Source organism: Rhamphochromis sp. 'chilingali', assembly GCF_963969265.1.
Source record: "Rhamphochromis sp. 'chilingali' genome assembly, chromosome: 17".
In the NCBI taxonomy this organism is placed as follows: domain Eukaryota; kingdom Metazoa; phylum Chordata; class Actinopteri; order Cichliformes; family Cichlidae; genus Rhamphochromis; species Rhamphochromis sp. 'chilingali'.
The window spans coordinates 36,178,887-36,194,498 of record NC_137944.1 but is presented as its reverse complement, the minus strand read 5'-3'; the positions used below and the strand labels follow the sequence as shown (position 1 = coordinate 36,194,498).

The following is a 15,612-nucleotide window of genomic DNA, read 5'->3' as shown; positions in this document are numbered from 1 at the left end:
CGCGTGCTTATGAAGTCGGATTATGTGGGAAAGCACTTTTATATGAAGATTAGTGTAAATAAACGAGAGCGGTGGGGTCCATGAAGCCACTGAATCATGAGGTTGACTTTATGTACTCCTGGTGATTGGGCACTCAAACGCTATTGGCCCTCTCCTGCAGCTGTTGTTAGGCTACGTTCACTCTGCAGGTCTCACAGCTCAATTCTGATTTTTGGATCAAATCCGATTTCTTTGTCTGCTTGTTCACACTACAAATAAAATGTGACAGCAAACGCGCTCTAGTGTGAACCCTGAAAGCAGCCGCATGCGCAAAGGAAGACGTCACACACAACGCGCTCTGTTTAGACCCAGAGCAACAGTATGTTTGACTGTTTCAGACTTTACGTTTCCCAATTTTGCTTTAAGTTATAAAGTTATTGTGTTATCTACATTTGGCCTAATAATGATCCTTATTGCTGTTTCAGAGGAGCGCTGCTTCAAAGGATAGCTGCAGATTTCTGTCAGAATCTGCAGATTATACAGTACAAAGAAAATGTTCACGTTTCTCCAACATTGTTCCCAACAGTTTCACTGGATGGCCAGGAAGCGTTCACGATGTCTTCTCTGGCGCTGTTAATTGGCGTCCGTCTTGTGTCAGTGACGTAAAAGACGTATTTAATGCGACATGACCATTAAACAGCAGTCGCTTTCTGAAACATCAGATACGTATCAGATTCAGGACCACATACGAAAGTGACCCAGATCGGATTTGTGCCGTTCACACTGCCACACTACGATCGGATACACGTCGCACAGGGTCAAAGAAGTCGGATTTGATGCGCTTTCGCCTGCAGTGTGAACGTAGCCCAAGTCTGCATCTCTGCAGCGACGTGCATTAATGTGTTGAATCGTTAAGATCCAGCTGACGACTGGAGGTGTGTCCCCGTTTCTCATCATGTAGAGTCCATCTGTCACGTCCTGACTAACTGCATGGCAACTTATTCAATAAACCTGAAACCTGCTTCTGACCTGCACCTGTGTGCTTTCTCAGTGTGTAAGATACTTACTGGTTTTAAATCACTTTTCTAACTGGTGCATAATTAACTTTAAAGAGAGTCAAATCTGAAATTTCGCATCTCATATTTTATGTTTACGAACATCTACACCAGAGGTGTCCAACTCCAGGCCTCGGGGGCCGGTGTCCTGCAGGTCTTAGATGTGTCCTTGATCCAACGCGGATGATTTAAAATGTCCTGCAGTTCTCCAGAAGCCTGGCAATGAATTAATCATGTGATTCAGGTGTGCTGACCCAGGGTGAGCTCTAAACCCTGCAGGACACCGGCCCTCGAGGCCTGGAGTTGGACGCCTCTGATCTGAAAGACTCTTCTCTTTAAAGTAAGAAAATAACAAAAATAAAAAAAAGTCACAATTCGGATTTTTCTATGATCACAGGCGTACATAACAATGTTGGTCTGCATTCTTTGTTTCCTATAAACTAAATTTAAAAAAAGTTTGCCAACTAATTAGTTGTAAAGGCGATGGTGTTCAAATGTTTGAAATTGTCTGTGGTGATCCAGAATAACAAGAACAAAATCCGCATGTTAATGTTTGTGAACAAATCCATGAAACTGAAGTCAAATTCAGAGTTTTTATTGACGATCTGACAGGACGGCAGATTAAACAAAGCCTGAACAGAGCGGCGGGCCAACAGTCACACCAAAGAAAACTAAACTAATAAATAAAATACCACAGACGATAAAAACATGGAGGTGACGTCCAGGTATGAAAAAAAATAAGCCAGAGAGAAAGTGCCTGCGTTCTATCTGAAGGCCACCAGATGGCGATAGCTGTAGCTGCAAAGACTTCAGGCCCTATAGAGGTGAGTAAGCTCTGCATGGGTGATTAATGACACACGAACAAATCTGCGAAATGTGGACCCGCCTGGTTTCAAAGAGGTTACGTGAACTGCTGTTCTGCAGTGACGATCTCACTAACCAGCAGGTGGCGTCAGAGTAGGTACGTCCATCTTTTTGCCGTCCGTGCCTAAAACCCTGACAGGCATGACGGGAACGCTGTTGTGGCGTTAAACAGGTTCTTAATTCTTTGTTTGATCTGAAGAAGAAACTGCACCAAGTCTGAACTCAGAGACGAACAGTTCGCAGGTTTTCACCTCAAACGTCCTGAGTTTTAGGTTTGTTTCCACAGCAGATTTAAGAGAAAATATAGAAAACAGCCACGACGTCACGGCTGGTCTGTCCACTCACTGTGAATGACGGCCACAAAATCATTTACAGGTAAAAGTTTTATATCAAGACTTTAGTTCAAGTTTAAAAACTGAGTCACTGCAAGTGAAGAGGACAAAATAAACCAGTGACTCAATCATGAATCTGTGGGACATGAAACTCAACGCGCGTTTACATTTGTTCCTTTAAGCCAAATTTATTGGTGATGAAATCAGTCGTGGTTAATGTTTACAGAAAAACAAAAACTCAGTGATATTAAAATGTCTTTTTTTACGTGTTTAATCCAAACTTTGATGTCATAATTTGGTCAAATGTCACAACCGTGACGACCTCGTTTTAATCTGCAGGGAAACAAAGAACCAGTCGGAGAATCACAGGATCTTATTTTTCTTTCACAACTTCAGACTGAATATTTGGGAGGTTCTGGTCAAACTGGTCCCAGGAAACACCAGTGAAAGACCCGTTTTTAGCTAAAGCAGCACTACGGAGCCGTCACATTCGAGGTTAATAATGGCCTGCCGTGTCACATCACCATCGGCTCCTTCAGTCAGGCCAAACAGACAAACCCTAATTTTTCCGTCCTCGTCGTGGGAACACGATGTCATGGTTTAACTTTCACGGCGCCAAATTACAACAACAGTTGCCTGAAGGTGCTCGTCAGCTACAGCGTACAGTAATACACACAGCACAACAGCGCTCAGGTGTTTATCTTTAATTACACTTACTTTCAATAATTTGGAGGAAACATCCATTCTTAACATTTTGTTTTGTCCTAGTCTGGGATCTTTGTGATGTCACAGAGGGCATATCCTTACACAGAGCCAGCAGCTTTCAGTCGTTTGGTTTGTACGAAGTTAAATTTGTCCGAGTTTGAAAGAGGCAGGAATCATGTTTCCATTCGTTTCAGGAATTTTAACCGCAGCCACAGGAGGAGGCGGGGTTAGCAAGCACTGGGTTAAAGGGGGAGGAGCTAAAACATTTTGTTTCTGACCGTTTTAGCTCCTCCCCTTTAAGACTTTACTGATTGGTCAACTTCAGGAAGCCCACAGAGGAGTAGGAGCTGCGAAATAACACAGCTGCAGAGTCATAGGTCATTGTTTCAGCCACAGCTCCGTCTGATCACTTCATCGCTGTCCGATATTTATTAATGGTTAATAAAGACATTGGCAAAGAGCGCGTCCTAAAGACCTTTGACCTGTGAAACAAAGGGGAAGCTGGGAGGTTTGGCATCAAACGTGACCCCTCACCCGCCCGCCGCAGACACACAGGAGTCCGACGGCGTGACAGACGACAATGATGGCGGCGTTGCTGAAGAGTCTACAGAAGGACGCAGTCTGAGTCCTTGTCTCTTCTCCTGGATTGCTGTGCCCCCTGACCTCTGACCTGGAACACCGTAACAATAACACAGTGTAATCACCTCATGTCACGGTTATTATTGTCACATTGAGATCAATAAAAAAAATCTTTTCATGGTGACATTTACGTGGCAGTCAGAACTACTTATTCTAATAATTCACACTCGTCTTCTGAACGCTAACTCAGGTGTTTTAAAGTGGACATGAAACTATGTGCATGAAGGCTCACTGACACCTGCTCTCAGACACTGATGTAACTCAGCCGGGTTTAACAAATAAGTGCTGAAAGTTTTAAAAACAGCGCCCTCTCCTGTCAGTACGCAGCGTGACATCACATGGTTGGCTAACAGACTGAGCTAACAAGTGACAGGATCGATACCTCAGAGGAAAGGACAGTGAAGCTGACCATCAGTGTGAGGGGATCACTGTAGCGCTGCAGCAGTCAGTTCATGTTAAACCAGGATCTACGGTCACTTTACTGTCTGTGTCTGCAGCAGGAAGTGGCTGTTAGCTGTGTTTGTACAACACTTTATAAATGAGGACTGTGGAGGAGAGCCTGAGTCAGGTGACAGGTGGTTACCAGAGCGACGAGCTGGGCTCTGTGATGTAAACAAGCCTTCACGTGCAGAGTTTCATGCCCCCTTTAAGGTTCCGGTTCCACACCAATGATTCAGTGTGTCCTGTTTGAGACCTGATTTTGGATTAAGGTGTGATAGCAGTGGCCTACAAGTGCTGCCCACAGTCTGCCGGCTTGTCTCCAGGTGAGCTTACCTGCTGCAGTGAACCCTGTTGCTGGAGTTGCTGCTGTTGCTGATATTCCTCCTGCTGGAGCTGCCGGGCCAACTCCAGGTCACTGAGGGGCCCCGGGGCCCCGCCCTGCTGCTGCTGCAGGGACACTGCCACAAGGTAGTCCTGACACCCACAACAACACCCATCAGAGACGTGCTAACGGGCCAAAGTGCTCGGTGGCAATGATATTACCTGGTGAGCTCACCTGGTCAATTTGCCGCTGCTGCTCCTGGGCGCTGGGTGGCAGGTGGGGGGTGGGTGGAGCTCTCTGAGGAGGATGACACAGCCGGAAATCGGAGTCGCAGAAGTTTCCATCACCCTCGACATTATGAAGCGACTCCCAGACCACAGACTCCTCCTGCAGGAAGCCTTGATCTGTCACTAGCAGGTACAGGTGCCCCTGAGAGAGGAGACAAGTGCATTACCAGCCCCACCTTGTGTCTGGTCATGGTACTGCAGTGTGTACAGCCCCACCTTGTGTTTGATCATGGTACTGAAGTGGTTGTTCCTGAAGAACACTGAGATCTCGCCCTCTCTGGCCGTCGCGTTGAGCTCACACAGGCCGTGATACGACAGCTGAGTCGCCGTTGACTCCAGAAACTGCTCCGCCACCAGGCCTGCCCGGCACAGACGTGCACAATTATTATGTTCGGGCCATCGTGTACATATTGGGTACTGTGCACAAACACGTTACCTTCACTGACTCGGCTGCTTTCTGCAGAGTGTTTGTAGTCAATGATTTTCTCCACCAGTTGGTTGTAGCTCAGTTTGCCCACAGCAGCCACCATCTCTGGACTCTGAACACACAATCAGGAATTTTACATCATTCTGTCCTGTGGGCGGCCACAGAGAGTCTGACTGATGTCCATGTCCATGTCTGACCATGTCACAAAAAATAAAAATCCCACATGGACATTAAAAACCTGCAATCATGCCACTTCACTGTGCAGCATCATCAACATTACACGTCACACTCCAGACAGACAATGAAGGAGAGAAACACTTAAACCGATGTTAACTATGATATGAAAACATGTTACTACAAAAGATGTTCATGTGTTACTCAAATATGACAGATTAACGTCCGCTAAACTAAAAGTGTGTCGTGCAATATGAATGACGCACGCTTGACAGCCACTTCAGTTCAAACTAGGGGTGGGTGATATAAACGATATAAATTTGGCCTACGATAGAGATTTTGACTATACCGTTCTACCGCGATAGCGCATGTTGATGATGTCATCAAGCTGCGCCCGTTTTGGTCGAAAGCATCGCAGCGGCTACAACCATTATCATCTGCAAATTATGGCGGGCGACAGTCACAGCAAAGAGATTAAGCACTGTTGAAATGTGGGGAAAGCCAAAAACTGCACTTCCGTAACATTGATTCATAAATGTTGAATTCTCTCACAGCTGCTCTGTTCCCATGTTGTTGCAGTATATTAATAACTAACCTGGTATTGTGGATGAATGATCTCAGTTGTTCTCCTGACTGAAGTTTGGCCCGTGTACAGCATCCTGCTATGCGATTGCATTTGTCCCTGACCACCAGAATCTCTCACGTTAACTTTTGTCAAGTGGAAAAAAAGTTGGCGTTCATCCTGCAGCTTCACTGTGCTAATGTTATGCTAACATAGCTGTGTCGCTAGCAATCACGTAGCACAACATTATATACCAGCTAGCCCAACTTCAGTAACCCTGCAAACGCCACTGCCGTAATGCTCTGACAAGCCATCAAGCAGTGCGGCTTACCAAAGTTGTACTAAAACATTTTAACAGATTTAATCGGTTTGAGGTCAGTAAGCACAACCAGAATTCATACATAAGGCACACTCTCGATTTTTGAGAAAATGAAAGGATTTTAAGTCCTTATAGTGTGTAAAATACGTTATACAGAAGAAAAGAATATATCGCGATATATATCGTTACCGCACGTGCTTCAAATTATATCGCGATATGAATTTTAGGCCATATTGCCCAGCCCTAGTTCAAATCTAAAAATAAGAAAACAATAAATTACACATCCGTTTTTTTCCCGCTCATCTTAAGTTGGGTCGTGGGGGCAGCAGCAGGGAAGCAGGGCCCTCCCTCTCCACGCCACCCCCAGCTTATCCGGGGACACGTGAGACGTTCCCAGGCCAGCCGAGATGTAATCTCCAAGCCCGAGCCTCTTCCCGGTACGACATGCCTGGCAGGAACACCGTGCCCAGGAGGCGACAGCCTTAGCTGCCTCCTTGTGATGTGGAGGACTAGTGGCTCTGCTCTGAACCCCTCATAACGACTGAACTCTCTCCTAAGACAGAGCCCGTCCTCCTGACGGAGAACCGCTGTTTGTAACTACGATCTTATTCTAACAAAGAGATGAGATTAACAGGTGTGTCATCAACGATGCGCCGTCCGGTGGCAGATAGCTGCATAACATTTAAGATGATATTTTACCAGCATCAGGAATCAATTAACATTTTAACAACTAGGTTAAACAACTAGTAAGTCTGGCACCGACCAACACTTGACTTTTGTTACGGCCCAAGCGTTGCCTGTGTGGGCGTGTCCTACCGTCTCTCCTGCCTCAGCTGCCACCTTTTGAACAGCTCACTCCTTTCAGCAATTAAAAGTATTTCAGGTGAGCTCTGGTGCCAGAGAGCCATGTTAGTGGTTGCAGGTAGTGAGCTGTGTTTTGTGATTGTTTGCTCCTGCTTGGTGGAGAGGACTGTGTTTGGTCACCAATCCTTTTTTGACTTTTCAGTTTACTGACCAACGCTTGAGTTTTGTTCTGCTTCTTTAAATGTTGATAGCGGCTCGTCCGTCTCTTTTAGTTCAGTTACTAATAGAAGCAGTCAGCTGTCACCGAAGGCATGAAGACGCTAGGACACGCCCACACAGGCAACTCCAGGAGGCCCAGCTGAGGCCGTAACACTTTTTCCAGACAGTTTATTAATATTCATGTTTATTAATACTTTCCTTCATTTGTTCATATTTTCTTTCATTCTATAAATATTCTGTTTTCTAAACATCCTGATATCTTTCTGTCTATTGTGTTGATAATTTAATGTCAGAACATTTTATTAATTTTCTTGCTTCATCTGCAGCTCTATCAGCCAATCAGCTGACGGTACCCATGGGGATTGGCTGAACGAGCCAATCACCTGCTTCATCATTCAGAGCATTTTATCCAGAGCTCACACAGGTTCGGGAGAAACTCCGGGGTTTGATCCCTTGCTCAAGAGTACTTCAACAAGCAGACTGGAAGAGTTGGGGGTCAAACCGCTGACCTTGCATTCTTAAAACCTCGTTAAGGACCTGGACAGTCCTGCGTTTACGCTCACACACACTCACCTGAGGGTCGACCAGCCAGCCGTGGTACAGCGGGATGTCCAGCAGGTCGAACACGATGCACTCGGGCGTGTATTCAAAGTCCGTGACGCCAGTGAAACGCACATTGACGTCCAGCCCTGTAGACAGCTTCGGGAGGACCGCCATGGCGTCGCTCATGTTCTGCAAACACACACGCCCACGTTATGGTCTCCTCCCCAAAACGGCGTGCTAATTGAAAGCGTGTATGGGAACCAGCATGTCCGTGTGCTTCCTTGGTACCTGCTGGAAGTTGAGCTCCATGCCGTCGGCCTTCTGTCTAGGAGTGACGGACAGCACACACTCTCCTGAACAACGCACACACAGGAACATCATCAGTAGGACAGCCCGCCACGACCTGACCAGCTCAAACACTCACAGGTGAGAATCCTGGTTTAACCCGACGTGTTGCAGACCGTGTACCATGTGACCTCCGCGGACAGTATCATTCTCGACAGCTGTGCCAGGAGCGAACTCATCGTCTACTTAACGTGGACCCTCCATGTTTACGAGCGAGCGCCCAGCCTCCTGCTCGTGCTACCCGGCACGTTTAATTTCATCATCGATACGTTTGATACATTACCCACAGTCGCTCTTACCCAGGTGAGCCATCAGGTCCTCTGTGGTGACCACCTCAGTCTGAGCAGGAAGCTTGGCCTGCGGCGCGAGAGACACACACACACACACACACACACACACACACACACACACACACACACGTCAGTTCATTTATAAACTTTATCAAGCGTGAGCGCCGGTGTCTCCTCTTCTGTCCCTCACTAAAAAAGATCAAAGCTGTTTATGACGACACAGACGTCTGCACAGTTACATCATTTTAGAGTGCTCTGATTGGTTCTCAGAGGAACATCTGAAACCACGGTCTACATAACGGTTCATCCAAAGTGTCTCATTAGCTGCTCAACCACCTGAGGCCAGCGGCCGCCACAGGCGAAGCACAGGTGAACCCACAGCACCGGATTCACGTACACCACATGGTTCTAACAGTTAACTTCCTGTTGCCACTAGGGGTCGCTGTGAGTGTTATTGACTATTCTAGACGCGTCCAGGTGTAGATCCCACCAAGCACGGGAAGTCTGGGAGAACACTTATAAGAGCTTCATGCACTGCAGTGCCGCAGACACACCCTTCAACGAAAAGTCAAAGGCTTTGTGATTTAATGCTGCCACCGCCGTCTTCGGGGCGACCTGTCACAACAGCCCAGTCCAACATCTTCGAGGAGCTCATCCTGGTACTGTGACAGCGCGCATGGGAACTATCCATTATCGGTAGAATCTATACTTACTGATCAGATTCGTTATCGATTCTCCGCTTTGAGGGTGACCGTCATCACTAAGCAGCACATCTAAGACCTTCATGCAGACTAATTTCATGCTGTGGGCCACATGTTTGTTTGTTGAGACTCGATAACGAATCTGATCAATAAGTATAGATTCTATTGATAATGGAATCAGAATTGCTAAATTCTTATTACGTCCCACGCCTGCTGTCACAGTACCAGGACGAGCTCCTCGCAGATGTTGCACCAGGATGATGTGACAGCTTGTTACCTGTTGAAGTTCAGGCGCTAGCTGCTAGGCTCTGGTCTGCATACACTGAGCTTTAGCATCACTCTTGTTCTTGGCTGGCTTAGCGTTAGCATATTGTCTGACTAGCTTAACGTTAGCATGCTCTCTGTGCAGATGTGGGCACAGAGCTGAACTTGTGCTTGAACTTTAGCATCGCGTTCACGTCCTTTTGTGCAGTAAAAACAATTTCAAGGACCTGAACTACTAGGAAAGGGTTCTCCCATGCCTTCTAACGAGGCCAGCTTCCCTGGGAACCAAAGCCACCTTTCAGCTGCTAGAAATCTGACTTGAACCTTTCCCGGTCTTCGGCGCAAGTCTGAGCATGACAACAACGAGCTCAGACCGACTGGAACCTGGGAGCTCTGAGCCCTGCCCTTCCAAACAGCTGGAACACGTAACATGCACCTCCAGGTTCTTATGTTACCATGACGACGCAGACAGGAAACACCTGCCCTGACTTCCTGAAGGTTCTCAGGCAGATGTTTGCGTACCTGCGTAGTGCAACTTGTTGTCTTTAGATTTGTGTGCTGCAGCTGGGTGGAGATGAACATCCACCTGCCGCTCCGCCCTTTAAATGATGGTGATTCTCACCTTCCAGCGCAGGAACAGCGTGTTCATGATGGCCAGCAGGGGGCAGGGTCCGTTCTCACTCTGGGTGATGATGGGTGTCTTCTTCTCCTTCCAGGTGATCCACTTCACCAGGTAATACGCTGGCATGGAGGGCCCAGGCTCCGGTGCCGCAGTAGGAGGAGCAGCAGCACCCCCTGTGGGGAGGGGGAGAAATGCAGTCACACTCAGCTAAACAAAGTTACATTTATTTGGAGTACTAAGGTGTCATCGCAAAATAAACCCAGAGAAGAAGTGCAGTCAGGCACCAGGCTGAGCACAGTTTCAGTAACATGGACGCCTCACCGGCAGCTTCCAGCGCCGCCTCGTCCTGCAGACTCGGGACTTCGGTGGATGGCGAGCAGCCCTCCGCACCCAGCGCCGAGTACGACGACGACAGGCCGTCATCCACGTCCAGGGAGTTTCCTGTTGTCACGACCCCATCCGATAGCTCCAAGCTGGGGATGGAGAATGATGCCGAGTCCGTGGACTCCAGCTGGTCGTCTGAGCCACCCGCTGTCACCACCGAGGAGCTTTCCTCCACGTCCAGACCTGCGGACAATAGAAGCACCATGAGGGATCCTCTGGGCATCTTAGGCCCCGCCCTTCACCCATGTCTCCTCCTCTACCTGGTCCTGCCCCAGCCTCCGTGGGTTCCTCTGTGGTGGTGGCGATTGTTAGAGTCATGTTTTCAGATGATGGACTTGGCGATGATTCTGGCGGCGTGGGTGTGGCCTCTTCCTCCTCCTCCATCGGGACCTTGGCGAGCGCAGGGCTGTCAGCGGCGCCGCCACTTGTGTTGGGGATGTCAGTTCTGAGGTGCGCTGGTGTCACGCTTAAGGTGCATTCTTTGGAGAAAGTCTGTGAGCTGACAGTGGGCTCCTCTGAATCGCATTTCATCTCCAGGTCAGCGATGGCGGAAGGCTGCTCCCTGGACTCCTCCATGATCAGCTGACGGCTTCACAGGCACGACTCCGTATGACAACACGTGGAGAGAGATGACTTAGACGGACGTGGTCACGAGAGAAACTAGACCTCAGCATCGGGTGGCTTTAAGACAGCAGGAGGCGCTCCAACATGGCCGCCAGGAGATCGTCACGAGAGAACGATCACCTGCCCGCCGCCTGCCAAGGGTGTTGGAAAACAGACACACCGGTCTACCTGAGAGCAACCATGGCTGCAGAAAATCTGAGCAGAGAAGAGACGCAGCACGGCCCTCTGACATCAGTCACACCTGAGGAAACACAGAAGAAGAAGTCAGCAAACACACGTGTGTGTGTGTGTCTCTGTCTGTGTGTCTGAGTTGTGGAGTTAGCTCAGAGCTGTGTGCAGCCATGAGGCTGATTTAAAGATGGATTCCGAGTGACGGTGCAGCGTCACCTCCATCCACTAATTTCTCAGATCTGTGACATCACAGAAACATTGTGTGTGCCTCACAGGTGTAAACTCTGATAAACATCTGCACACTCTCCACTTGACGGTCAACACTGCACATCCACCCTCAGCTGTTTGAACGGAAGCAGCTCCCCCCAAGCTGTGGGGTACAGCTGTGACCGTGAGAGAAGCAGGGGTGTGGCTGAGAACGCAGACCGACACCTGGACCGCTGCTGTACACCTGAGCTCCGAGCCTTACAGGTGACCTGTACTGGGGGGGCGGCTGCTTCACTCCCAAGATCGACGTGAAGGAAAGTTGTTTCCCATGACGCTCCTCAATTAGGTGAGAAGGGTTCAGCGGTGACTTACGCTCGCACACACACGGGTGGCAGCCTCAGCTGACCCCGGTCTTGCGGAGCGGCCGGTTAACCCTGCTCTTCCGGTTAACCCCGACATCCGGGCCCGTGCCCTCCTCCCGAAAACCGGTCAGCTTACCGGGTCCGGCGCGGATTCGCGGAGAACGCTGACGCTGGCAGATGAACGCGCGTGCTACCTGTTTACATTCCTCTCCGCCAGGTTCATAGGTCCCGCCCACCGTCCGTCCACATCCGCTAAGCTTCAGCAGCCTACGCTGCCTGTTAGCCAACTGGCTAGCTGTGAACTTTTTCTGTCGTAAAATTGTCATTAATGTTCACGCGCAGCAGCTCGTGAGGGCCTGGGAAGAAACGCAGAGAAACCAAACAAGCGGAACTCCGAGCGGAGCGGGAAGCCGCTTCAACACGAACCGTACAGATGTTACACACCGCGTTAGCTTAGCATGAGCTAGCTGGCACTGACAGCCAAACGCGATAAGACTTTTTTAACTTTATGTCCTTTTTGGTCTCTGAGCGGGGCAGCATTCACAGCCACAGCGGCGCACTCACCTCTCAGACCGCGGGCACGCGCTGTCGGGTTCGGCCAATCAGAAACATGAAGAAAATAAAACGTTACAAACAAAATGTGACGTTTTCACAGCTTCAACTCGCGTCGTACCCTCCTGACAGAGCAACTTCTACTCGGTATACGTCACGTCCGGTCTCACCTTCGCTCCCTCACCTTATTCCACAGAGTGCGTTACATCTGTGGACCACGGTAACATGGGCGGGCGGTGCGCTCACCTTTGACTGTTTTCGTACAAACCCCGCCTCCATTACCCAGGCTTCACGAATCGAGCCGAGGTGGACCGAAAACTGTGCAGGGAGAGTCTATCCAGTTGACTCCGCCTCCAATCCAACCAACCAGACGTGAAAGTGTTCTGTTTTGTTTTATTAGAATTTGTTTATTATTTCAAGTACATATAGAAAAATGGCAACTAGAGCTGCATAAATTCAATGGATACAACGAATTGCCAGAAGGAGTGATTACAGTAACAATATAACCACATAAATCAGAATCAGAATACCTGGGGGAAATAATTTTTTGTTACAAAACATACATAAAACAGAGATAATGAATGTTGACAGTGACATAGATGTGTACACATGTCTAAGTTGCAAAGTTGAGTGAAATGCTGCCTTTTAGATAAACAGAAACAAACAACAAAGGGTAAATATATTATAAAATAAGATAAGATGACCTTTATTAGTCCCACAGGTGGGAAATTTGTTTTGTTACAGCAAAAGTGCAAAGTTATGTAGCAGAAATTAGAAAACACTGGAATGCAATAAAATACAATAGAATAAAATAAAATAATATATACAATAGAATAAAATAGAATAGAATAATATATACAATAGAATAAAATAGAAATACAAATACTATATACAACTGAGTAGGAAAATACAAAAATACAACTTCGTCAGAAGAAGAATTGCATAAGAATTGCACATATAGCAGTCTTATTGCACATGTGTGGATGTGTGTGTTTGATCAGCTGCAAAAGTCTTTATTGTGGAGTCTGACAGCAGTGGGGAGGAAAGACCTGCGAAATCTCTCCGTCCCACACCGTGGGTGCCGCAGTCTCCCACTGAAGGAGCTGCTCAGTGCTGTCAGAGTCTCCTGCATGGGGTGGGAGATGTTGTCCATCAGGGATGACAGCTTAGCCGCCGTTCTCCTGTCACTCACCACCTCCACTGGGTCCAGAGGCCACACCATAGAACATGGCTATTCAACTACGAAGTTAGTTGGGCCAGATTTTCAAACCAAGGAATTTATCTGGGCCAGATATTTTTTTTGAAGCCAGTAAGCAACAGATCATGATCAATTTCAAACCCACACAACTTTTTTTTTATTCCTTTTCCCCTGTAAATCTGATGACCTCACAAATGCACACCAAAAGGTCCATTTAAAAAAGGGGGGCCATAACTAAACTATTTTTTGCACATTTGAAATAATAATAATAATAACAAAAAACATTTTGATAATTCCCTTTCAAATTAAAATAAATATTTCGCTGACCACTCATTTTTCCTGCCATGGATGGAGCCCCATCCGTCACAAGTATACAGACACGCTTCATATCCAGACCATTTTCCTCAAAAAGAGCTGAAATCTTCTCAAACATTATTTCGCCAGCTGTGTGTCCCTCTAACGGTAGTAAACCGAGCAATTTCCCATCCAAAAAACGGACATATACGCACAACTGTGCATTATCAGTTCTGTCTGTGATCTCCTGCTATAGACATTACATCAGTTTTCTTCAGGTCATCTAACAGCATTTCAAACTCGTTTGACGCCAGAACTTCAACTCTACGAATATTTGAACTGTCCTACAGGGGTACGTTTTTAATAGCAGATGTCACACTTACTTTAATTTATTCATCACTTTTCACTGCATCCACCACGGCCAGCATGCAGTATTTCACCGTTTCAGAATCTGTGAAAGGCCTTTTCTTCTTCGCCAAGAAGCAGAAAGGGAAGATGCTGCAGCTCTCTCTTGGGCTGTACAGGACCCTCACCATGGTAGTACAACTCCTGTTGTACTACCATGTACATTGGTAGTACATCTTACCATAATGTAATAATAATGGTAATAATTACAACATGGTAATAATCTTACCATGTTGTAAGATTATTAAACTCAGTAAAATGAATAAGTATTTGTCAGTCCAGGCAGGGTTAAACCGACAGTTTTCATTGTCAGTTTCATTTTGCGCTTTAGGAGTGAGAAAGACATGCTGTTGTCGCATCATATATTACAATGATTGTTTAATATGTTTACATCACGGTGCATTGTGGGTTAAATATTGCTAGGCTACTAGAAGTGTTGCATTCACAGTCTACACTACGCTGTAGGAATTTTTAATTTTTAAAAAAATTAATGAATGAATTAATTTTTTTGCGTTTTCTCTATGTTTCTGCCAGGACCACAGGCAGGGCCACTCGCAGGTTGCTTCTGGGCCGCATTTGGCCCGCGGGCCGCCATTTGAATAGGCTTGCCATAGAAGATGGCTGAGGCCACCACAGAGTCATAGAAGGTCTTCAGGAGTGGGCCCTCCACTCCAAACGACCTGAGTCTCCGCAGCAGGTACAGCCTGCTCTGTCCTTTCCTGTAGAGGGCGTCTGAGTTATGAGTCCAGTCCAGTTTGTTGTTCAGATGAACACCAATGTTTCAATTATCCATAATTCAGGGGGTTGTGAAGCTCATTTTGTAACCGGAAGGTCGCCAGTTCGACCTCTGCGTACACTGACAGCCTCTGACTGTAAAGTCATGTTAATGTCATGTTAAGCATTTTGTTAACAAGGCGACAGTGTTGGGGAGTAACGGAGTACATGTACCGCCGTTACGTATTTAAAATACAAAATATGAGTAACTGTATCCGTTACAGTTACCGTTTAAAAAGGTGGTATTCAGAATACAGTTACTTTGTTGAAATAAATGGATTACACGGCGGTACTTCCTGTTTCATATGTTCGGCTATGCCCTCTCTATGTTTGGTAATTCCACGCCGTTGGAAACCCAAACAAAACACGCATTAAGAGGCTCAAATGCCCGTGTTTCAATCTCGCGTCTCATAATGACGTGAAGAAATATTTTTTTAAATGATTTAATATGAAGGCAACAGGAAGTGTTACAGGCATCGCCCTAAAGCCTGATGGGCAGTGTAGTCTGTGCTGCAGGGAGGATGGACCCGTGATGTGTCTGTGAGTGAGGGAGAAAAAGGAAAAGTAGGAGCTGTCACTGAGCAGAAACGGGAGCTGGAAGCATGTAAATATAATAATAACCACTGCAGCCAAGAAGAGAGCCTGACGAGCCCAGCTGTGAGTAAGCTGTTAAGACTCGACTGTACACCGTGTTCCTGTTTCCTCTGAAACAATAAGTCCCGTTGCAGCAGCCTTTCAACGCCTCTC

General features: G+C 47.2%; 1 protein-coding gene across 3 annotated transcripts; it reads right to left on the bottom strand.

The window, feature by feature from the left end:
- Nucleotides 1-1,613: 1,613 nt before the first annotated feature.
- On the bottom strand, nucleotides 1,614-12,361 carry mindy1 (MINDY lysine 48 deubiquitinase 1). 3 transcript variants are annotated; one of them, XM_080862781.1, is made up of 12 exons: nucleotides 12,207-12,361; nucleotides 10,539-11,143; nucleotides 10,216-10,461; nucleotides 9,895-10,067; nucleotides 8,317-8,374; nucleotides 7,961-8,025; nucleotides 7,703-7,861; nucleotides 5,061-5,163; nucleotides 4,841-4,983; nucleotides 4,572-4,766; nucleotides 4,349-4,489; nucleotides 1,614-3,605 (listed from the first exon to the last, which is right to left on the bottom strand). In XM_080862781.1, exons 2-12 carry the CDS (start codon nucleotides 10,852-10,854, stop codon nucleotides 3,540-3,542), a joined length of 1,665 nt encoding a protein of 554 aa, XP_080718907.1. In that variant the 5' UTR covers nucleotides 10,855-11,143; nucleotides 12,207-12,361; the 3' UTR covers nucleotides 1,614-3,539. The 3 variants fall into 3 exon arrangements, with proteins under 3 accessions (XP_080718907.1, XP_080718909.1, XP_080718908.1); XM_080862783.1 differs by having other exon boundaries at nucleotides 4,572-4,724; XM_080862782.1 differs by lacking the exon at nucleotides 12,207-12,361 and adding an exon at nucleotides 11,779-12,148.
- Between the last annotated feature and the right edge of the window lie 3,251 nt (nucleotides 12,362-15,612).

What these genes read in the sequence shown, in the direction of transcription:
- mindy1 (XM_080862781.1), bottom strand. Translation starts at nt 10,854, where the DNA reads ATGGAGGAGTCCAGGGAGCAGCCTTCCGCCATCGCTGACCTGGAGATG. An exon ending in TGGAGCTCAACTTCCAGCAG is followed by an intron (nt 7,862 to 7,960) that starts GTACCAAGGAAG and finishes GTGTGTTTGCAG; the next exon opens with AACATGAGCGACGCCATGGC. An exon ending in AGCAGCGGCAAATTGACCAG is followed by an intron (nt 4,490 to 4,571) that starts GTGAGCTCACCA and finishes TGTGGGTGTCAG; the next exon opens with GACTACCTTGTGGCAGTGTC.